The sequence below is a fragment of the Dermacentor andersoni genome, chromosome 9 (genome assembly GCF_023375885.2).
Source record: "Dermacentor andersoni chromosome 9, qqDerAnde1_hic_scaffold, whole genome shotgun sequence".
Taxonomy (NCBI): domain Eukaryota; kingdom Metazoa; phylum Arthropoda; class Arachnida; order Ixodida; family Ixodidae; genus Dermacentor; species Dermacentor andersoni.
In genome coordinates this window covers 56,133,629-56,158,487 of record NC_092822.1, presented here as the reverse complement: position 1 = coordinate 56,158,487, position 24,859 = coordinate 56,133,629, and the positions used below count along the sequence as shown (strand labels likewise).

The 24,859-nt window shown below is 47.2% G+C and overlaps 1 protein-coding gene across 1 annotated transcript in view; it reads right to left on the bottom strand.

The window, feature by feature from the left end:
• The window catches only part of LOC126528061 (calcium/calmodulin-dependent protein kinase type 1-like), a 75,659-nt gene extending 71,926 nt beyond the window's left edge, over positions 1-3,733 (bottom strand). The window contains exon 1 of the mRNA XM_050175919.2: positions 3,519-3,733. Coding sequence (XP_050031876.1) covers positions 3,519-3,613 — 95 coding nt within the window. The 5' untranslated portion in view covers positions 3,614-3,733. The remainder of the gene's footprint in view (positions 1-3,518) is intronic.
• Positions 3,734-24,859: the final 21,126 nt, after the last annotated feature.

The window sequence follows — 24,859 nt, the reverse complement described above, 5'->3', positions numbered from 1 at the left end:
GGAATGCTCTCATTTCTTCTGCGACTGCATCTTCGATACTGAGTGAAAGGCTTTCTCATCATGCGGCATCCATATGCTTCTTAAGCCTTGACCAATCAACTGCAAGCAAGACAGTAGAGGCATACTGCTCAACTCCACTAAACTTTATGTATGTTAGAATATGGTCGTTTCCATGTGTCTCTATGTCCATAAACCATAGGACGCTTGAGTCAAAGCACCGTGACACCAAAGTTCAGTCCAAGCAGCTACTATAGGTCGTGCCTTGCAATAAAGAAGGGCTACCGTCATTCCCATAGCACATATCATGATCAGCAGCAAAGGAGGCAAGACTGTTGCCTCTGGAGTCAATTTTAATGCTTCCGCATAGCTGAAGATGCATGTTAAGGTAACCTGTGATAACCCAGGGCCATTGGTCTAATAGTAATATTTTCTTAAGTCTGTTGCTGTCAAAGTGACCCGCTGGAGATATGTAGGCTCCAATTAGTGTAAATGATGCAGCCTTCTTTTGGACATGCAGGCAGACATATTGGTTGTCGTCATGAGGCTCTATCGCGTTAGCGACATATGTAGAGTCCGTGCGTATGTAGAAGATTACTTTGGTGCATGCACTGCATGTGGACAAGACGAAAGATTCGTAACAAGACAGTCTCTGAGTGGAGTTCATGTATTTGGTTCGCAAATGACCAGTATGCGGAAGAGATTTGTAAAAACGAATTGATGAAAGTCTTCTATACAGCTCCTGAGACCTCTGGCATTCCATTGAAAGATCGATGTACCTTTAACTTCAGTGTGGAAGGGGACTATTGGTCGAGCCATGGTACTTAAACGATGCTTGCAAACATTGGATTTAGTGCATAGAGTATTTGCAGAGCACTTCGAGCTGCTGGTGTTTGCAGCTTGTTCAGTACCATGCGGATTGTATTAATTAGCGATTGCAGTATGATAAAAGAGATACTGCAAATGAGAAATGGGGTGTCTTTTTTTATTGTTTTTGTGAATATGCAAGCTGTGCACCCCTTGTTGCATATTAAGGGCCTCCCACTTTTAGCTTGGACCCCTTTAATTTCTCTACTCTGTGTAGAAATGAAAAGACAATACACTGTAATTGCCACTGCAAGCCGTACATAACCACACTGAAAGGTAACTAAGCTCACTAATGTACAAAGGCCATCAACACAGTACTGACATGCAATTCCTACTCTTAGCATGCCTACACTCTACACTACCGTAATGATATGCCACACCACAGTGTATTCTATAAAACTGCAGTGTTCAAGGAGATTTCTCAGCACTGTAAAACAGATGTTATAAGCAATTACAAGAAGCATCACACACAATACAACTGCATGCCCCCATTCCAAAACACAGCCTTAACCCTGCATGCAATGAGCTGAGAACTGCCTTTTTTTTTATTAGTCCAAAAAGGACAGGTGCAAATGCTAACACATCTTGGCTGAAGGCTGCTGTAAGCACATCCATTAACACATTCCATAAGCACAAATTTGAAGTTCTGTATTTTTTGCATGGTGCCTATATGCCCCTGTAGCCATGTGCAATTTCAATTTTCATTGAAGTCAAACTACATTAGACTTTACAGATATGAGTGAAACAGAGCGTACGTGGGTATGGCAGCATCAAAGTGAAGTACTGTACACTTGAAAATAATATGTAGCAACACATATGATGTGAATCGAGTTGGACTTGGCTACATTAACTCAAGCACCGTGACAGGTATGCAATGAAGCATGGCGCGCCTCACAGGTATGATCACCAACACCAGATCTCATCTTCAGTCGCACATATCTGGGCCATGGCCAACATGCCCGTGAGCTCAGTCACAAAGCATCGGCGCGAGGGTTGTTTTGGGTGCCGGCACAACACGCGGCCTGCCAAGATTTCTCGCGCCCCGGCTGGTGGTGTCAAGACCGCACGTCCTCTCCCCTGCTATTTTCTGCCACCACGCTCTGATTGCGTCGGTCGCAACACGGGAAGCGCATATCCACAAATAAAGCGACGCAAATGACAACACATTCGGTCACGTTCAGTGTCTCTTGTTTGTACCTGCCAAAGGAAACAAAACAGGTTGGTGTGGCTGATGCGCGCCGCCGCCGCGGGTGTAATGATTTGCCCAAATGTTAAAAGCTACGACGATAAGATCAAGGCCAACTCTTGTTACACTAAACTTCTGGCAATGCCCACGCCAGAAAATCCCACAAGAAATTGAACATTACGCGTGTGTGTGTGTGCGTATATATCTATATATTACTTCTAGGAACTGATACACGGAAACAACCGGCAGAGCAGTCCTTTCCGACAGGAAAAACCGAGCGCATGTAATATCGAGTAGCCTGAAAATAAAACGTCACGACTTTCCCATGTCATCGTGATGATACGCGCAATGAGCGCGACAGATTTCTCGTGCAACCGGCCACGCTCAGCTAGCTATGCGCGTCACAGCGCGTTTTCTGGATTCGCGCATTTAGGGGCATGCCTCCGCACCCCAGGACTGGACGTGATCGCTGCGCCGCTGACGGGATGCGAGTAGCATATATGATAAGGACCGCTCACGGATAGCGGCGAAATATGTTACATAAACCGGCCCGCACGCTTTCCCGTAGGTGCATTAAAACAGTAGACGCGCCTCCCGTTTTTGCTTTTATCATCTTTATTTTTTCTCTCTCGCTCTGTCTCTGTCTCTCTCGGGGCAAACCCGATTAGCAGATCCGCGCGCAGCTCCTTTCTTTTTCAAAGCCGCCGAAGCGGCAATTCCGTGCAGCCAGTCGTCTTTCTCATCCATCCCACGCGCGCCACTACTTCGTCGGGTTGCAAAATAGGTGGGCTTGTCTCAGAACCAACGCCCGCCTAAATTCATCTGCGAGGAGTGGGGCATTGAGAGCATGACGAGCACAAAACGAGTAGCACACGGGCCACATTTTATTTGACAGAGCAGCGCATCCAGTAAGCGCGCGCACCGACGATGAAACCACACGGCTGCAGCACGGAGACTGCCGTACCCGCATAGACGCGTCGATGCGCGCACCCGTGCGCTTCCGAAGGATTCAAAAGAGAGCGCCCGTACGGACGAAATCGACTCGTACAAAAGCTGCCACGGTCCGCCCTGCGGTGGCAGGACGCAAGGACACGGGGTTTTTTTCGCGAAAAACGACCCCGTCCCTTGAGTTCACCAATTTCGCGAGGCTCTCGAAAACGCGGCTTTCGAACCGCAGCGCGGGTCGGCCAAGCAGCTAGAGGAGACGCATCAGAGGGGGGGAAACGTCGCTCCGCGCGTGTGTGCAGGATCCGGTGAAAACGAAAGTTTCCTGTGCGCGATATATTTCGCCTCCTTTTCCGCTGGCCGCACAGGGTGCAGGGAGAGAGGACACGCGGGCATCAGCACATTGCGCGTAAGGCAGCGAAAATTAAGATGCGCCGAGAAATAAAGCACACAGCGAGAGAGGCAAGCAAGCGCCGACCGGAGCGACGGGAAAAAAGCCGAGAGAGAAGAGCGAGACACTCACGTTCCGAGCAGATCCTTGAACTCATATTTATCCTCGACACTGACACTGTCTTTGTCCTTCTTTCGTTGCGAATCCTTTTTGCCGAACAGCGGCATGTCGACAGCACGGGGACGCCGCGTCGAATTACACCGAAAAACGAATCCGTACTCCTAAATAAAAGCCGCCGCTAAACACGCTACACCGGACGCCATGAGTACACTTTCCTAAAAGAGCGAGCGCCATTAGCCGTGACGTTGCGCGGAGCGCCCCCGGCGACGTCACGGTAAAGCGTTGGTGACGTCGCCAGGCGCAGCGGCTGCGGCTCGATACTTTGCGTTTTGTTTTTGTTTTCTCCTGCCGCTTTGCCGTCGGAGCGCGCCCCAAGCAGCGCTGAGCGGCAAGTCGCAGTCCTGGCTGCTGTGCTCTCTTCGGGGTCTTTCTTCGTCGGCCGCCTCGGTTTTTGTTCGGTGCAGGAAGACGAACAGGCAAAGGCGGACCAGGCAAGAAAGAAACAGAAGGGGCTGCAGGCCGCGAGCGCTGACGGATTTCGCTCCGTCGAGGCGCATACAAAAGGAGGACTTATCGCGAGGAAATAGCAAAGCCCGCTCCAGTCGAGACGTGGTGTGTCCTGTATTTCCGGCTGAACGGGCGTGGTTTTTTGTGGCACCGTGTCATTCCCCTTTTCCCCTCGGGCGTGGCGTAGAGAAGAGAAATAATTTGAATATAATGGACTGGCGAAAAGTGCGCGCGCACCGCTGCGCCTAAGAAATGGTTGGATAAACAGTGCGTCACTGCATGCGGGCACTGCACGACATAAGCACGCGGCAATGAGCTCGGGCTCCCACATTCTCTTCGCCTTACCTTCGGGATCTGTGTCATGGGTCCGAAATGAAATGCGAACGGAGGGCATGATGAAAGACCGACTCACTTTATGTGTATCACTACTTTGGCCCCGGTATACTTCATTTTGTGCACGAACCTTCATCTGAGGGGTGTTTGAATTCCAACAAGACTAAGGCGTAGGAAAGGGAGATATATATTGCACGTTCTGGCTCGCATACTTTGTCTCTGTAGTTCGTCTTGGGGTTCATATATATGTCAGCACGCAGCGTCTTGTTGGCGTTAGATGTTGGCCACAATTTAGCAAATGCCACGCTCGCAGGGGCACCAAAGCAGAGATCACAGCCGCCGTCATCGAGACAAAAATTGTTGCGCCATGCACGACATATGCCACCTGTTGTTGCATAGGTGGCGCTGTTAATTACTGAAGTAGCCCAAATTAGAAATCAAAGCAAATTAGGAAATCTTCGAGCATCATGCGCTATTTCAATAAAACGTGCACGTGCTTCAGTTAGAGATACCGACGAGCGGACATCATATGAACAGGTTTTCTTCGCGCATTAGTGCTTGATTACGCAGTCTGTAAAACTGTCGGCATTACAGAGGTGGCAACTTCAACTTATGCACCTGAGTGGATACAGCCGCGGGAGTGCACATGTCATGAAAGCATTTCTTGAAGTTAATCGAAGTTAATTTCCAGGATGACACCATGCAGTTTCGAGATATTATTTCCCAAAGTGGGTTGCGACGGAATACAAGGGCGTTCCAGTTACTTTTGTGCTTCACTGCATAAACGAGCGTTTTGTTAAAAGCGTAAGTGGAACAACAGTCTATTGCTGAGGGTGAGTCTGATGGTGCACATCTCCAAACCGGTGTCTGAAAAATCATTCTAAGTGGCTACGCCGACAAACTCACCGGCTAAAATTCGTAAATTACAATATGTGCACGCCGTAACGTAATTCATTCAGAAGTTAATTAGCAAACTTTTGGTAATTTCATTTGAAGATGTGTTTGCATTTTTCGTGCAAGTAATGTCCTCCTCTCTGAAAAGTCCAGCGCAAGGACTAGAGTATGCTATCGGCAACAAGCGATTTTTAAAAATGATATGAAACTCAGAAATGAATCCCCAGTATACTATACATGGCATTGCTGCCAACAAAACCAGTGCATTCGCCTGTCAAAACCAGGCAGGCTGAAAAATAAGCTCACGCATCCGTAAGGAACCGGGACAAAGGAACGGGACCATGGCGAAGGAATTCCTCTTCGCATTTAGGAACAAGAGCCCATCTCAGAAAACAGAAAGGAGCTCGAAAGCAGCCACTTCAGGGCTGTACTTGCCAGGCTGCTAAGCGGACAGACAGCGACCATTTTAATTCTCGTTCCAGTTCTGACAAAGCTGTTGAAGAATACAGCTTCACGAAGAGAGAGCTTCGAAGCCAGAAACGATGCCGGCTACGTTGTTGTCCAAACAAGATGGCGGCTGAGCAGGACGCTTGGTAACTCGACAGGAAGGTCGTCTGCGCGGACGAAAACGCAGTCACACTTTCCTATGCGCTTAATGTATACAAGTACGTTGTTTCTTTTGCATTAGTTCGCACGCACAAAGAGTTAAAATGCAGAGATAATATGTGCATTTCTTGCCTTTTTCTTCACGCTGCGTGGCGTCACGTCACAGTGACGTCTTCCAGGTGGTTCTCGACGCGTTATATTTATTACCTACGCTCGAAACTGTTTTACTAGCTGTCTACGTAGACTGTCTCTGATGCTGGCCAGAATTGGGACACACTCTAGGATGGAAAAGAGCGCGGAGACAACGGCCTGCAGCAGCCTCCTCGCAGCGGTGGTGCTGTGGGCAGAAGGCATGCACAGGTAATAAGAAGCCGCGTGAAGCGGCCCCGCGAGCAATGTCCAAAAGAAATCAAGCGATTTGTTCTGAGGCCACGAAACCTGAGATGCACGTCACTCCAGAAGGCGCGAGTGACGACACATTGCCTCAGGCCATGCTGATTCGTCTCCTGAAATGGGGAAGTTGGGAAACGCTTCAGAGTGGACCGTTCCCCACCGCTCCAGGCGGCCAACAGTGGGGAGCACCCCCCCCCCCCCCCCCCCCGAGCCGCCACACGAAGTCAAGGAGACGACCGCAGGTAGAAAAGATGCCGTTAGCGTTTCCCATGATAGGGCTCCTTGTTTTTCGGATAAATCCAAAAAAACATCCGATAGACACTCGCCGGTAAAATTTTTGACAATTCGGATTTATCCGATAAACTCCCATTTTAACGGCCAATATGACCCTGTTCCGTTCCTTATCGAAAGCCTTTCGTTAAAGGGTTTGTTCTAAGCGGTCATTGATAGACCGGCCGGTTTGGCCGATATAAAATTTACGTCACGTCAACAGTATCTGGTTGACCGCACCCATTGTACATTTACCAAAGGGCTTGTCGCCACCAGGGCGCGCGAGGCGGATGGATGGATGGATGGATGTTATGAGCGTCCCTTTTGGAACGGGGCGGTGGGTTGCGCAACCAAGCTCTTGCTACTATGCTGCCTAATATCCTACCTAGGTTAACCAATGAAAAAAGAGAGAAAAAAAAGAACACTATGAACTACCGCGTCCAAACTTTCTGATCCCCTATTGCGAATTGTGCTTTTGTACGTCTCCGTCTTTTGTCGTTTCCCTACTTTTCTTCCACCAATCCTCCAATCGCCTCTTACTAATGTCTATTGCGGACCTGTTTGCTTTACCACTGCTCCCGCTGAACCCAAGGGCTTCAAGGAGGCCAGTGGTGCCTAAATCGACCGCTGGGTAGACGTCTTCACATTCTAATAAAACATGCTCCGTCGTTTCCCTAGCTTTACCGCAGCAAGCACATGCTTCTCCTTCCTTCTTATATCTCGCTTTATAGGTGCGTGTTCTAAGGCATCCCCATCTCGCTTCGAAAAGTAATGAGCTTCCCTTTGAGTTATCATAAATGGTTTCTTTCCTGATTTCGTTTTTTCCTCTTAAGTAGTTACTCATGGCAGGTTTCTTTTCCATTGCCGCCACCCATGAGATTAATTCAGCCTCTCTGACTTTCCGCTTGACCTTCCTTGTTGCTGTGTTGCCCACCCCACAGGCCGCATACTTGCTGGTAAGCTTCCTAGTTCTTTTCCTCCACTGTGAATCAATGTTTTGCCTGTACAGATACCTGAACACTCTCCCAGCCCATTCACTTTCTTCCATATTCCTCAGCCGTTGTTCATACTCAATTTTACTGCGAGCTTCCCTCACTTCAAAACTAGTCCAGCCCATATCCCCCTGCACAGCTTCATTTGTAGTCTTCCCGTGAGCGCCCAATGCGAGGCGACCCACTGACCTTTAGTTCCCGTCGAGTCCTGATTGTACCCCTGATTTAAAGCAAACAACCGCATTTCCAAAAGTAAGCCCTGGAACCATTACACCTTTCCACATACCTCGGAGGACCTCGTACCTATTGTATCCCCATAGCGCTCTGTGCTTCATTATGGCTGCATTTCTCTTCCCCTTGACTGTTATGGTTTTTTTCCTGTGTTTCCATATATACATTGCCTTCGTTTATCCATATACCAAGGTATTTATATTCTGTTACCCGAGGTATTTCTTGGCCCTGTATCTCCACTGTCTGTTCACTGTTTTCATTGAATACCATAACACCTGATTTTCTAACACTAAATTTCAAACCTAAATTGTTGCCTTCCTGTCCACAGATATTAGCCAGGCTACATGTTGATATACGGCCCCCTGGCGGCACTCGAGCGCGGAAAGCCTGCTGGTGGAAAGCATGGCACGCTCACGTGACGTATTTCTGTAGCGCGTGAACAGAAATTTTAGGCAAGCAAAATGGGAAGGAAACGAAAGCTCTCCAGCGACTGCGTAAAGGAGTTTATTGATATTGAAGAGTCATCGTCATCTGAAGCAATCATTGTGTGCAAGTTTTGTCGTGTGACAGCATCGCCAATGGCAAGGGCGCCTTGAGAATTGCTTCCATCAAGGACAGCAACCTCTTAAAGTGTGCTTGCGTCTATTGCAACAAGCTTTAAGGTTGTAATACGCACAAACGTGGGTGTATTGTATTCAAATATTTGCGCTTGTTTGTATATGTGTCTGTGCGTTCAAACCTTCCAGACAACTAAAATACGCTTTGTGTGTTCTGATGCTTTCGTGTTCAGATATCATTTCATCTAAGACTTTGGAATATTGAGAATAATGCAAAATTAAACTCCGAATTTCGGATAATTGGGGATTTACAAGAAATAAACTCCGATAACCGCCGAATTTCCGCCAAGGAATAAGCTCCGAAAAACACCCTCCGAATTTCAAGAAAAATAAACTCCGAAAACACGGAGGCCTACCCATGGCTCGTGACTGGAGCGAGAATGGCTTACTGGAGGAGCTAATGGGAGCGATAAGTCAGCTTGTGTTGCAGCAACAATGGAATAGTTGAGCACGTCTACTTCTGGACAAGGGGTTACTCTGTAAGTGTCCACCTAGTGGAGCTGTCCATTTCGTCTGCTACTGAAGTGCTGATTGGCTGGAGTGCCTGTCTTCTTCTCAAGCGCACCCCAACAGAGCCAATCAGAACTTCAGCAGGAGACAAAATGGGCATTTCCACTATATGAGTGGACATTTACAGAATATTCCCTCAGGTCAACTGGACCCCGGCTGAGTTGCACATTAAGCATCAGCTGCTGAAAATCAGTGCCCATGAAAGAGACTTCTACATGGTGCAGAAAAAAACGAACTTATTACAGTTAGCATAACTCGTTGCTGGACGAGTTGGTGCATCTTAATACAGTCTGAAGGGTGCGAACACATGCACATGCAATTTGTAGCGAGGAAGAAAAATGAGAGATCCATTTGTCTGTATCCTATTTGCCTTCGCTATACATTGCATGTGCGTATTTAAAAAATGTAATTTATTGCAGTGACCAATTACTGCCCCACTAAAGTAACCGTGCAAATGCTAAAATAGAATCGAACAGTTATGCGCTACTTTCCACCCGAAACTTACGAACAATGCACAACTACTGTAAATACGATGAGCTGGCCTGGCTCCTTCGCACGTTCTTCTAAACGAAAAACAAGTAAATTAAATTGGAGCTTTCCTTGCAAACCCTACCGGACTTTCCTGACCTTGGGTGCTGGGTTCTACTGCTGTACTGCAAGATAATTCGTACGCGTGACAGCGCTACACCATCTTTACCGTGCTTACGGGTGTCATGATTGCTTGCTGGCACACGAATTTGTGACGAAGCTATGCGGATCCCGCCAGCTTGCGCCGCCGTACCATCACTCGGAAAGACTTCAACTGGAGGTTGAGCCGCCTTCAAAATTTTTTGGTTTATGACACTAAATACTAATTACTCTTGAATTACGTACGCACGTACGTAATGATCTTAACTACACAGGATCGTTGTTTCCCAAATGTATCTCTTGAATGTAATTGATTATTTGGTTTTCTAGCTAGAAACCTGAAACAAGCATTAGATAATTCGTTACTTGCGGATTATCTATGTCTCTGACTAGAACAGCGTTTTCTTATATGCCTAACTTATCTTGGAGCTCGCTTGTATAGGAATACTCTAAACGTGTTACTGTAGTTTGCCTAAATGTTGCGCACATATAACTGACCCCGACTACCCGTTTTCAAATGCTAGCAGTGTTCTGTACTGCAGCCTCCTGTAAGTGGCGCCTAATAATAAATCTAAAGCGGACGAAATCAATGCAGTGCACACCGCTTTCAAAGCAACCACTAATTTGTGAGCGGGACTTTTACAAATCTCTCGTAACCATCGCGACAACTTAACGTAATCTGTAAGTTCATAAATCAAAATTTGCCGCCTTGGATGCTCTAGTACATGCTGTTTGATGAAACGATATCTGTTTTTTGGCAAGAAGGTTGCAAGCCCGTGAACTTCGAGCTTCTGTTCTTTCTTTTAATCTTCCGATTTTAGGCAATTTTAATTCAGATCTTAAATTAAAATTCAGATAGCCAGAAGTATTAGACTTTAAGTTTCTTCGACAAATTTCGTTCTAAGTGGTCCAAAAGTCAAGCCCGCAAAAGCCCGCGAAAAGCGTCGCGCGAGTAGCCGCGCGTCACCTTTCGCGGGCTTTCTTGCGCGGGCTTTCTTTAAGGCTTGCACAAATTTATGCAGCACGCATTGAGCGACAGAACACCGCTGCGTCAAACGCTGCCGTTTCCAAGAAAGCTTGCAACGTTTCGATCGCAAATGAGAACCGCACGAACTGTCGAGTTCGACGAAAGAATGACGAAATGACAACGAATACGACTGCATGCAGCATTTAAAAGGCGAGAAACACCTTTAGAGAGTAAAAAGAAACGAATACAAAAGAAAAACAATCTTAGTTGTGTTCGCCATGAAGCGACGAGGTCTTTCAATATTCATCGGACTTTTTCGTCACCGACGAGCTGCATTTGCTCGATTCTCAGCGTATCGATTCTCAGCGACGAGCTTAAAAGGTGCCCATGACCACTGAAGCGCGTAGTCCGTCCTTTCCGTGGCCGGTTCTATATTCGTAAAATTAACGCGCTAGGGAAAAATAGAGCCCCAGACAGCGGGCACAAATTCCAGACACATACTGCAGCCGTGCGGGTAATAATAGCGTCAGTTACGAAGCTAAACGCGGCCGGACGTGGGTGAAAGGGGCCGGCAAAGGTCAAGGAACAGAGAAACGCGAAAGTTGATTAAGCGGGGCATGGAGGCTCTGGAACATTTCATCGTCCAGACGGATATAACGAAGGAGTGGAGGATAAGCAAGCTTTGTGTGGGATACGCAGGAAGGGCGCAGTGGTTATAGGGGGCGCTTGGATCGGCTGCGACACGTCTTTGATAATTAATTGTAGGTGATAGTAATTTAAGCTATTAAGGTCCAGGTGCGAGCTGTCATAAAATTCTGCCATGTATGAAAAACAGAGAAAGTCATGGGAAAGCTCGCTTTGCGTTTTGTTTCTTACCGTTGCCAGCCCCGCCACTTTTGTGGTGGGGCTGGCACAAATAAAGTACAAGTAAAAGCAGATATGCGAGCAACTGTCCCAACACACTCCAATAATCCAATGTTTCCCGTTCCTTTTTTTTTAAAGGAGTTGAAAAATATTGCTGCGTCATTCTTTCCGTAACCGCACGGTAGCATGCCGCACGTAATACTCGATTGCTCACGGAACATTTCAGTAGTGAGCCTATGGCTGACTACTACAATAGTTGAAATAATTTCATCTTTGTACAAAGATAAACGTAATTATCGTAATGTCTCTACGTCAGCATGGCTTTGTCAAGCGAACTGATAACAGTATAATAGTAGCGCCGTCTGAAAGCTGAAGCAGTGATTGCGATAGCAAATTACCAGACAGATATAACTAAATTGAGCAGCTGTACGTGTTATCTCCAGTGTAAATTATAGTAAACATTCGCTTGCTTATTGAATTAACAACTTTGGTGTCGTGCGCAAAGCCAAACATCAACACGTCTCACTCGATGACCGGCCGAGGAAACTCGCTGTTGGAACGCTGGCGTGCTGAAGCGAAGCAGCAGCGACAAGTGATCGTTTTCTTGCTGCTTACAACCGCTACGCGTTTCCAGATCTTGCTGAGCTAAGTCATGCTATGCTATGCTAGTTATGCTATGCTTCCAGTGTAACTATGTATTACCAACCAGCCCAAGCCTATACTCTTCTTGACACTATAACTGAGCCAGAACGGTGCTGACGAAGCAGCAATCCTCCGCAGCGCTCGTACCCTGCGTACGCCGCATCAGCGGAATTTCGCCTGGAGTGTCCCTAGAATTTCTATCACAAAAATAATAAAAGAAATTTGGCGAATGTCGACTAAAGCTTGACTAAGAATGCAAGGACAATATGGGGATGGAACAACCTCGTGATCTTGAATACAGTACGTCGCGCACACGTGTCACAACATACACGTTGACCCAAATGATAGCAAATGCGAGAGGAAAGGAAACTGAAGCAGCTCGGTTGGTCAACCACCGTGTGTGAGAGGTGCTGCCATTGAGATACAAATGTCTACAATAGTTCCGTCATTGGAGCCTTACGTGGTTTTACGATTACTCTTGTAACCGCGGTCAAAAACGCAAACGAAGCTTAAGCGACACGGTAAGTTGCCGAAGGCCCATGAGAAATTTAAATAACAGTCAACAGGGACAAGCGTTCCCGATTACAAAAGATACAAGACGCGAACGAGCAATAGTCGAATAAGTAGCGTAAACGGTTTGATCGCTACAGACGGCTGACAGGTAAGCATTAGCTCACCATTATACTAACATGCATCCAACAACGTGCAAACAAGCAGCAGTTTAACAAGTCGCCGCCCGAAAGCTTCGTTACTGCGTTAAATGCACATGCACAGCATTTTTTGGCACGAGCAATATGCCAGCTTAAAAAACGTGTGGCAGAATTCAGCAGCGTGGGCAGCCAACCATCACATGCAGCAAGTGCTCCGATCTATATAGAAATGCCTACAAAAGTTTAGTCAACCCACCCCTACGCTGTGTTGCGACTGCTGTCGCAATCGCGGTTATACGCAAATAAAACGTAAACGACAGACGACGCTTAAGCGACTAGGTTAATTAGTGATGGCGGGCGCGTGACCCAAGTTTAACAGCCAACAGATACAAACGTTCCCCATAAATAAAAAAGTACGATCACGTGAGAAGAGCACTAATCTATGTAGCGAAATGTTTAGATCATTACAGGAAGCGGAGACGTAAACTTGATCTTACCATCATACTTACCACGTGCAAGTGGGCAGCAGTGTAACATGTCGCCCGAAACTTTCGTTATTCCGAGAACCTCGCACAAAGCTTTTTGACACGAATGTACCAGCCGTAAAGACAAGCGCGGTAAAATTCAGCAGCGCGTTCGGCCAGTTAACCATCACGCGCAGCAAGTGCTTCGATTGTGACGCAGATGCCTACATCCGCATTCCACGTCCCAAATTCGCGTACAAACCTGCAGGCCTATTCCTTCATTCCAATTACAGCGACCAGCTGTTTCATCGAATTTGAAACCGTGATTTCCACATATTGTAAGAATCTTATTCCTCCCCGTAACGCCCTAAATGCATTCAGATTATTGAAATAAATAAATAAATAAATAAATAAATAAATAAATAAATAAATAAATAACAAGTTGAGATAATCCGTCCTTATGCAATTTTACGATTGCTATCGCGATCGTTACGCAAACAAAACGCCACTGGCAGATGAAGCTTAAGCGACACGGTTAATCACTACGAACGTGTGTCAGAAAGAGTCAACTCAGGCAAACCTTAATAATAAAAAATGCGACCACGTGCCAACGAGCAAATCGACGCAAACGTTTCGAGCGTTACCAAGCTGAGACGTGAAGTTGACCTTAACACCATACTAGCATGCATCCGTTCACGTGTAAATAAGCAAAAGTCTAGCAGGTCGTTCAAAGGCTCCGTTGTTCCGACAACGTGCACGACACTGTTTAACAAAAGCAAATACCAGCCCTTAGACACCCGCGGATAAATTCATCAGCGCGATCGGCCATCACGTGCAGCAAGTTCACCGATCGCGATACAAACGCCATTAAAACTCCCATTATTACAAACGTATACAATTTTACGATTACTTTCACAATCACGGTTACCAAAACAAAAGGCTGACAGCACAGGTACGAAGTTTAAGCGACACGGTTAACATTACGAGCACGTGACAGAAACAGTCGACTGATAAAAACTTTCAGTATTACGTACTAAAAACATACGACCACGTGCAAACGAACAATTATGTCAGCGCCAATGTTTCGATCGTTACTTACAGCTGAGGAGTAAATTTCACTTGATGTCACCCCCATACGAGCATCCGACCACGTGTAAGCAAGCAGAAGTTTAACAAGTCACCCGAAAGTTTCGTTATTCCAAGGAACGTGCACGGCACCGTTTGGGACGAGGAATATGCCAGCCCTAAAGACAGACGGGGTAAAATTCAGCAGCGAAGCCGGCCATAATGTGCAGCAAGTGTTTTCAAAAGATGAAGCGCCAACAGAGACAGCACACTAAGAAGAACAACGACAAGACAAGGCGCCTTGCCCTGTCTTTGTTCTTTCTTAGTGTGTTGTCGCTGTTGGCGCTTCATCGTTTGAAAGCTATGAACCAACTGGCCGCACAACGTGTTCTACTGCAGCAAGAGCTCCGACCGCTATACAAATGCCTACAAAAGTTCAGTTATTCCAACCTCACGCACACACAATTGTTATCGCATTCGCGGTTACGCAAACAAAACGCAAACGAAGCTCAAGCGAGGCTATTACGGAAAGTGCCTGTCGGGAATATAGTTACTTATATTATTTTATTATTAGTCGCCCCTGTTCACGAAGGACGCAACGGAAACTCTCGCGGATCCATCCTGTGGGCTGCATTGTAAGAGTTTGCGGTTCTAAAGTTTCGCATTCAGAAATGTCTTTTCGGCGGATCTCAGCGCTGCACAGAAACAATGTAGCACTTGGTAAGCTCGGAAGTTTGCAGAAAAGCAGTACGATGCGACCAGACGCAGTGTTGCGGAAACACAACGGATGGTCAATCGCTGATTGATGTTACCCTCCATGGCCGCAAACCACGGGGATGTACATACAGCGCCCGGCATTCCATTACGCGCGGACACGACGACACGCTAGTCGAAAATAGTTGCAGGGCTGCTAAGAGAAAAACGCCGACTCCAAAAAAATGTCACGTACCTTTTGATAGGCGTCGGACGTACAGGCGCCGCGGAGATGGAGATCCAAAGGGGATGACGAAAACGTTACCTGAAACTGACAAATTCTCACGCTGGAACTGATGAGCACGTGACAGAACCATCACGTTCAGAGAAAACGCGTACACGAAGCGCACCAAACATGACCAGAAGAAGGGCGAAGAGATCCAATGAAAGGGCGGCGTTAAGTCATGTGACCGACTGCGCGCAAATCAGCGCAAAGCATACATGCAGCAGACAGTGGTAATTCGACTAGGTAAAGACAGTCACTGCTCTGTTCTGCGGCAAGGTTGCAGTCGTTGCAGTATACTTCGCTTTCTCTGCATATTCGAAGAGCGGGACACGATTGATTCAGTTACTCCTTGGGGTGGGTGGCAACGCGCAGTTGTTCCGGTGCTCTGCCTACCACTTTCGGACGTTTCCTCCCAATATGCTATGGTTGTTCATTGCAACTTCTCCCTTCATCGTCTTCATTGGAAGTTTGATCCTGACTGTGGAAGCTTCATGTTGCTGGCTGACATGTTGTCTTTTCGGAAGAGCGAGCGCTGAAGGTACTCGTGGAAGAGGCTTTACAATCCGCTATATGATCACGTAGTACATGATGGATTGTGTGTGTTGGTCCCACATATCTCGGGTGTGGGACATCCCGTTGAAAAGATCATCCTTCGGACCACCACAGGATTAAATTTTGGGATTTGTTTAGAACCCAGAAATTCAATCCTGTGGATATCTGAAGGATGTCTTAAACAGTACGACCCGAAATAATGCCCTCATGTCATGCACTGGACATCATTACCGGGACTTGGACGTTCGTATCTAATCGGGACACCCAGAGGACATTCGTGGTCCAATGGTGAGCGCACAGCGGCCACTAGTGGGGCGTCTGTCGTCGCGCCACTACATGCATATCTTTCTTTTCCAGACGCTTCACTGCTATATCCGAGCTCAGTACATTTATAATAATAATAATAATATGTTGCATATATATATCTTGCATATTTAGTTATACGCATCATAAGCTGGGAAAGCACTTATAATACTCATATTGCGTCTCTCCAGACAGTTCAGAACCGAACCACAAGAATAATTCCTTGCAGTCCAGGCTTTTCTAATGCCAATTCCTTACTACACGAGAATAACATCAGTGGCGTAGCAAGAGGGGGGGCCGGGGGGCCGTGGGCCCCGGGTGCAAAGGGGCCAGCGGGGGGGGGGGGGGGGGTGTCGTTTACGTTTACACCCCTCTTTCCGCCGGCTACACCCATGGGGGGGGAGGGGGGGTGACAAAGAAGACCTATGGGCCCCGGGTGCCAGACGACCTAGCTACGCCACTGAATAACATCCTCGCCATTTCTGGACTCACTAAATACAACCTAGCTACATATGAGCTACCATTGATCACATTTTTACCATCTAACCTGATGATTCATAGTAGCGCCAGATTCGCGTTGAATAACAATTTTCTTTTACCAAGAATCCGCACTAACTATGGTGAACAGACCGCAAAATTCACTACCACATCAATATGAAACACTCTTCCATTCGTAATGAAAAACTCAAGATCTTTACAGCAACTTAAAAGAGAAATAAAAATGCATTTATTATTGACAGATTAACGAGAAGGTTTACTGTAGTCAGTTTTTGTTCGCTTGTTTCCTTTTATTTTTTTTTCGTTGTTGTAAATAAACTGTTGGTTTTTTCTTCCTGCACCGTTTTTCCTGCTACCATGAGATACGCTAAACATTGTTATTATTTGTAATGAATTCTGAATTTTTTTCTGTAATGGTCTTTTCTTGTTGCTTGTGCACCACGTTATTATATGCCACTGTAGCTTCGAGGTGTTAACTATCGTAACTGTTCTTGTACAGGAGGTCCCGTTACAGTCTTTGACTATGGGACCTCCTCTTGTATACTAAATACTTGTAATGTGACCCAACATCTAATAATAAATTCTGATTCTGATTATAATACTCACCGCTTTATCCGACGCGCATTCCTGTATGCGGTGCGGCTCTACTGATGCCGGCACCCGGACGCGCGTTCCGACATCCTGTTAGAGCATCCTTCCAGGCTGTTGTAATGATAGTCCATAAAAACGCCGGTTCCTGGCTTTGCATTCTCACCGTCGCCATGGTCATCGGTCGCTTCGGACCTCTTACGCGGGCTGCGTTGTGGGTTCTTCTTTGGTTGTCGTTCGATAGCTACCAAGCAAAACTTCCTTGATACTGACCCCACCGCCACATGCCTCTGCCGGTATTTGCCACGGGAAAGCCGACGAGCGTCCCTTAACAGCTTTGTTTTAATATGGAATTTTCTGAGAGGGTACAGTCAAGCGGTGTAATAATTGATACCGAACCAAACAGAAGTTTAGGCCTAAGCGTTTCGGAAAAACAAGCAATCTGAGTACTCCACGTGCTATGGGAATCGGTTTAAGCGAAGATTTCATTGGTGCTTGTTGGGAATAATGATTACGGGATGACGGCGCTGGACTGCCGAGAGAGAGAGAGAAACAACTTTACTGGTCCATTATGAAATGAAACGCGTTAAGCGTCTGATGGGGTGGCTCCCTCTTCGCGGGCTCCATATGCTTCCAGGGCCGCCTGGCCCCTGTGGATCAGTCAACGGGATGCCAATGGTATGACGACGAAGGAATCACAAAGATATATAAGAAAAAGCATCTCTCAGTCAAACAGTCCCGAGTCCATTGATACATCCGACCACCAACACCCACAGCCTCAAGTGAGTTCAGCATGGCCTCATTGGCGACGTTGTCACATGCTCCTTTGACATCTAGAAAAAGTGACACCGATGGGCACTTGAGGCTTTTTTTTTTGTTCTTGGACCGAGGTAACGATATCAATGACGTTGTCGATGGACGAGCGACCTCGACGAAAGCCCGCCATGACGTCCGGATAGGCGTTGAATCGCTCGAGGTACCATTCCAAGCGAGCAAGAATCATTCCATCACTTTGCCAACGCAGCTCGAAAGCGCAATCGGACGATATGATGAGAGCTCAAGTGGAGAATTTCCAGGTTTCCGAATGGGGATCAAGCGGCTCGATTTCCATTATTTAGGAACGGCGCCATTCTGCCAAGACTGATCGTAGTAGTTGAACAGCTCATCACGTGCGTCATGTCTAAGGTGGCATAGGGCAGCATACGTGATGCCATCAGGTCCTGGTGACGAAGAACGCCTCCAGGTCGCCAACGCGCATCGAGATCTTCGAGTGAAAATAGCACGTTCATTTCTGGTACACGTGCCTCAGGGATGTCATTCAATGCTGCGTCAGTAATGATGGCCACGGACCCAGCAACCCGTGCACAGAACTCTTCAGCCACTTGAAGTTCCGAGTAAGTTGATAGAGGGCCAGAGCAGCAGAAGGACTCCTTTGACGCGGAAATGAGCGAAGACCCCTAACCATTCTCCCTATGTGCGAGAGCGATCATCGGGGATCAAGCGACTGACAGAAAGTTTTCCATCGCTTGTCTTCCAATTTATCCATATGACGCTGGATTTCTTTCGTATGTGTCGTGAAGCCCTCAGGTACAAGACGGACTTCGTGCACCAATACCTTCTCTCCGCCTGTCGGCGTGCCGCACGCATCCTCTCCAGTTCTGTATTCGAGTCAGTTCGCCTTGTTGACCTTGTAAGCGAGCAAATGAATGCTTTCATTTCTTCTGCGACTGTATCTTCGATATTGTGTGAAATGCTTTCCCGACATGCGTCATCCATATGCTTCTTAAACCTTGACCAATCAACTGTACGCAAGACAGTAGAGGAGCATTGCTCAACTCCACTAATCTTTATGTATGTTGAAATATGGTCGCCTCCATGTGTATCTATGTCCGTAAACCATTGGACGCTCGAGGCAAAGCGCCGTGACACCAAAGTTCAGTCCAAGCAGCTACTATACGTCATGCCTCGCAAAAAAGAAGGGCTGCCGTCATTCACGTAGCACATATCATGATCAGCAGTAAAGGAGGCAAGACTGCTGCCTCTGGAGTCAATTTTAGTGCTTCCGCATAGCTGAAGATGCGCGTTAAGGTAACCTGTGATAACCCATGGCCATTGGTCATTAGTAATATTTTCTTAATTTTTTTTCCGTCAAAGTGACCCACTGGAAATATGCAGGCTCCAGTTAATGTAAATGACGCAGCCTTCTTTTTGACACGCAGGCAAACATATTGGTTGTCGTGAAGAGGCTCTATCACGATAGCGACATATGTAATGTCCGTGCGTATGTATGTGCGTGCGTATGTGCGTGCACCGCATGTGGACAAAACGAAAGATTCGTAACCGATAGTCTCTGATCGGAGTTGATGTATTCGGTTCGCCAATGATCAGTTTGGGGAAGCGATTTGCATAAACGAAGCGGCGAAAGTCTGGTATACGCGTCCTGAGGTCTCTGGCATTCCAGTGAAAGATCGATGCACGTTTAACTTTAGTGCGTAAGGGTTTATTGGTCGAGCCATGGTGCTTAAACGATGCCAGCAAGCAATGTATTTAGTGCATCCAGTATTTGCATAGCACTTCGAGCTGCTGGTGTTTGCAGCTTGTTCAATATCATGCGAATTGTATTAATTAGCGATTGCAGCATTACAGCATGTCCCACCTGTCCTGGTCGCACCGATCACCGACAGTATGCGCCGGGGGTTGTCCATCAAACGTTTGCTGTGATGCTGTTGGTGATTGCTGTCGTTTTGGTAGGGCCGGCCAAGATTCGGCAGATGGGGTCTTCTCAGTGGCCTTGTTCTTCGTGGTTCTTTTCATATTACTTGGCCTAGGCGGCAGAGGAGGAGGTGGCGTTGTAAGAAGAGGCATGCGCGTCGCAGAGGCCTTCCTTCAGGAACGTCGGGCGACGGGAACATCGCTTGGTGGTTTTATCGCCGGCTTCGCGATGAGATGAATGATCTCTCACCATGTTTTCCAAGATGGCCATTTCCTTCTAAATACGCGGGCAATTCTTTGATGAAGCTTCATGTGACCCGCCTCAATTCGAACAGTTCATTGCAGTCGCGACAAATTTATCTGCAGTCTGGGGCTCGGCGCAGAGGGGGCATGCTGCCTGGTTTTCGTAGTCACCGTTCACGCGTCCCAGTTTCATGCGTTTGTGGCATTAAAGAGGCTTCTGAACGAAAGGTCGCACAGCATATCTGAAGTGTCCCACCTTAACATGCGAGGGTATATATTTACCCTTGAATGCAATCTTCACGGCGCGTGAATTGCCTGGCCGAGTAGCATCAACAATGACCTCATCATTTGCCGCCTTTACAAGAATCGGCAAGTCGTTATTAAGGATGGCCACGTCTACGTCGTAGATAACGCCGGTGACTACATCATATCCTAGAGGGATGTAAGAGCGCACCTGAATGCCGCCGAGGTTCGTTACGCTTCGTAGAGGGGTCATAGCAGCCGCATGCTGCACATCAAACGCCAGTAGACTTTTTCGGGTGTTCACTCGAATGTCCGATATTTCGTTTGGCACCAGGGCTTCCAGTGATATCGACACAGAGTGCCTGTTAAGTAGCTTCATGTTGACGTTAGGAAGCACGGGCACAAATATAATGGTATTGGCGTCCAGCTTCTGCGTGTGCCTTAGTGATTGAGTGCCTGACGATGAAAACGTCCTGGTGTTACTTCTCTTCGCTCTGCGGCTCTGTACAAGCTGCAAGTCTTCATCGGAAGGGTCCTCACTGCTGAGTAAATAAACATGGATGGCCTCGCTGTCGCTCTGTTGACCGATTCGCTTCGTGGAAGACCAGTGATTCACTTAGATTTTCACAGAAATAAACCGTGGCTAGAAAGAGCAGCACAATTTCACAAAATAGCTAGCTGTTTACATATACGTTATGCTAAACTCTCAGAACATCCTGTCAGTACACATAGGTGTATTAAAAGATAGCTGTTTATTTGCTTCATTCCTCAGAAAGGTGTGTTCAACTCTTGAATGGAGTCATGGCACACTACAGCTACCTCTGCATATCAATATCAGTTGATGTGATAGCATCTATTTGCGTTACAATTCTGCTATCTGCTTGTAGAGAGATGGTGACTCTGCCCACGTTTTCTGGCCACGTGTTTACTGCATTCGAAGTCACTCATACAAAATAACGCGACCCGCAGGCTTTCACTACAGCTTCGCACCACCATGTAAAAATAAGGCAAAGCTTTATTCGCCAATGAACAAACATCCTCGTCACATTGCTATTGTGGCAGCGTCTCTAGCACAACGATTGTGCAACGTATGCATCTTCGTTAATCTGAACAGTTTCCGCTTATACTGCGCCTCGGTATATCCGTCGCAACCTAGTTTCGTAAGTTACTCTTTCCTCGTTACTCACGTTATTCTGCAAACAGGCGTGTCCAACTAACGGACGAAAGCGTGACATACTTATAGGCGGCTGTGACAACTGGGGCGTGCGTCGCCATGTCGCGACGCGCCGCTGCGAGAAGAAAAATAACGCGGTGTGATGTGCCGGCGCCCCCCCCCCCCCCTTCCCTCCCTCGGAATCGATTAAATCGAGCAAGAGCGTAGGCAACGCTCTTCTTGCTTTCCGACGTGCGCGTAGGCCGGTGTCGGATTGCCGCAACAAACGTGGGCGTATTAAGCAATCCGCTGGGTAACTTTTGCAGGTTGAGCAGCTCGTATCAAAGTATCTCTTCTCTACTTGGTTATACGCGTATATGCACTAAACATTGCAATCAGGATGGCAATGAGTAGGAACTTATGAATGATTCAAGTGACCATTGCAATTCGCCTCGCGATGTGCTTCCCAGCGAAGCTTCGACCCTACCGCCAATGAAAGTTGGGGCCTATGAAATGCTCCAGCACTTTGTAAATATATAGGCACTCGTTTAAGCAATCAACCTGTATAACTAGCTAACGTCAGCATGCATCGGTTAAATTGACTTAGCCAATCTGTGCGTGTGAGACGTTGCGACCAGAGTAGTGGGACGACAGTATTGGCTGACTGTCTAATAGAGGTGTTGTTTTTGTGCTGTGGGGCGAAGCTGTATTAAAAGGGTAGGCATCACGTAAGTCACTTCGCGCAGGCGAGCTTGCGTGTGCTAAATACGCGGACGGGGAACGCGGGCTTGAGCGTGCACCACCGGCAAACAGAAAAAGGAAAAGCGGAGTTCAAAGAAAAAAAAAACTAACAAACTTAAACGCTATCGCATGAAGTAAACACGCTATGCAAATGAGTTGCAGTTAGAGATGCTAAAGAACGGCAGATCCTTTTTATTCATGCACAGTATGCATCAGTGAGCGGGAGCAGATGCTTGGGGAATCAGTTTGAAGAGGGAGACAGCGAAAGGCTTCTACATTACGTACGAACACGTAGTTGAACTTGATGCAGCAACGTCCTCTAAGCTGACTATTCTGAACTCTGTATTGGCACATGGCACATTTGTAGATGTCGTGTTGGATTTTCCGTCTTGCGAGATCTTCCCTTGCCGGTCCCTCAGTCACAGCTAAAGATTAAACGTTTTTAGTGCCCCGTATCACGGCTATGCCACGTGTTGCTGAGTCCATAAATTCCCGGATTTTCGAGTGATGATTCCGCATACTTTTTGAATGCTAGACTCTTCTGTGACCGCGAAAGTCTGGCACCTGCGCAGACATATATATATATATATATATATATATATATATATATATATATATATATATATATATATATATATATATATATATATATATATATGGAAAGCAAGAAGAGCAAAGGCCAGGAGGTCAACCAGACCAACACCCGGTTTGCTACTCTACACTGGGGATGAAGGAAAGGGGAATGGAAAGCGGAAAAGAGGGAGCACTCAGTGCCCGTGGGACTTGTATAGCACAGCGACGCAGTAGTCATTAGCGCACGTATTAAAGCGTCCCCTGAAATGTCCGTGCCTGTCGAGGGAACGCCAAGCTCGAAGCAGCGATGACTGAACACGCGCATAAAAGCAGTTCACGACGAAAGCCCATGATGGTCTGTCGCTCTGCGAGTTCGCGTGCGTTTCACAAGACTCCACTTCTGTTCCTCCCTGTTCTTCCCTTCGCTGGTTAGCTGTCACGTGACAGCAACAGATAAGGCAGTTGGGCAGCGGAAAGGCCGACGCCGTAACCGCGGAGTGCACCTCCCCAAGTTGCCGAATGCGACGATAGTGGCGATGGCGATGCGCGTTGCGTCAGAAAACGAAATGCGCCTGCCCCGCAAGCGATTTAGCGCGCCCTAGTACCTGTACCTCGTTCCGTGGTCACGAGTATATATACGTCCCGCTCCCCGAACCAGCCCAGACGTCGTTATCAACGCGCCAGCCCTGGCCGTGCTTTAGTCACGGATGTACTGCCTCTCTCGCTCACGCTTTGTTTCGCGGAAGCACCGAAACACCGCAAGAGTTAATCACCCTCCTCTCTCTTTTCCACTCTCTCCCGCCGTGTCTCTTTATAGCCCCTCTCTTTTCGTATTTTTCTCTCTCCCTCCCTCTCCCCACGCCCTGGGCGCTTCTCCTTGCCTGCCGACTGTGTTTCTGACTCGCAGCGGCCAAAAGCACTGCAGTGCGAGTCATATGTCCTGCTTTTCTTCCGCTCTAGCTGTTATTCTTTGTATCGCTGCTTAGCGGCTAAGGTACTAAGCACCCAGCGGCCACAATCGATTTTTTTTTTTCTTTCATGTTTTTTCTCTTTCTTTTCTTTCATTCTGTCTTCTCTTGTGTCGTCTGGCTCTCGTCCTTTCTCGCGTCTCGTTCTCGCCATCCCCTCGGTGACAGGTATTCCGCTGCCATAAATTATCTGCGCCCATATCGCCGGCAGCGACGCTCTGCTTTTCGCTATCTCGCTATTTTGTTTCATTGCTTTTTTTTTTTAAACCACCCACAAAAGCGGTCTGTCTTTTTTTATTTTTCAGTGTACCTCAATATAATGGACCTCCTTTTTTCTTTTGTAGCTCTTCTTATAATCGGGACCTTTGTTTTATCATCTATCGCTCGTGATAAATTGCTGGAGTATCGGGAGAATCGCAACGCCATTATCCCGTTTTTCGATTTAACGTAATAAAAGGGATAACTTGGACTCTTTCGCGACTCGTGCTGAAAGGAAGCGGTGTTTGGCGTGTTTATAAACGATATCATTGCTTTTGAAAGATGGGTGCTAACCCAGATTGGTGACGCATCTTCCTATGTCGCGTGGGATGCGGCAAAAGCGATAGAACGAATTACCTCGGCCTTACACGTTCAGAAAAAATTTATTTGGAGAGTAAGGAGGCAACCCTCGATGTGGGCGAATGTCAGCAACTTCGGAGAGAAGGGTTGACGACGTCCATAAATTACCTTTTAACATGCAATGCAGTTTCCACTGCCCAGTAATCAGGATTTGTTATGGTGTACACCATAGAGGAAGAAGGATAAATGAAAAGCACGGAGGTTAACCAAGACTTATCCCGGTTGACTAGCTTGCATAGAAGAAGGGGGAAGCGCAGAAAAAGATCAAGAGAAAAAGATAAATTCGTGTTCATCTGACGTAAACAAAATTCTGACCGTTACACTACAGACGGCAGCACAGTCCGGTTGCCCTCGGAAAGCACATCAGCGCTTTTGTGGGCTGCTGCAGCTGTGATATGCGAGGCCATGGTCCCAAAGTCTCGTAAAACGAGAAAGGTCTTCTGTCTAGCTGGTTAATAAGAGTGGTGTGGAGGACAAGCATTTCATCTTGGAAGGACAGGCAATAGTAGAGGAGGTGTTCAGTATTTCATCCTCCGCAGACGTTGCATTC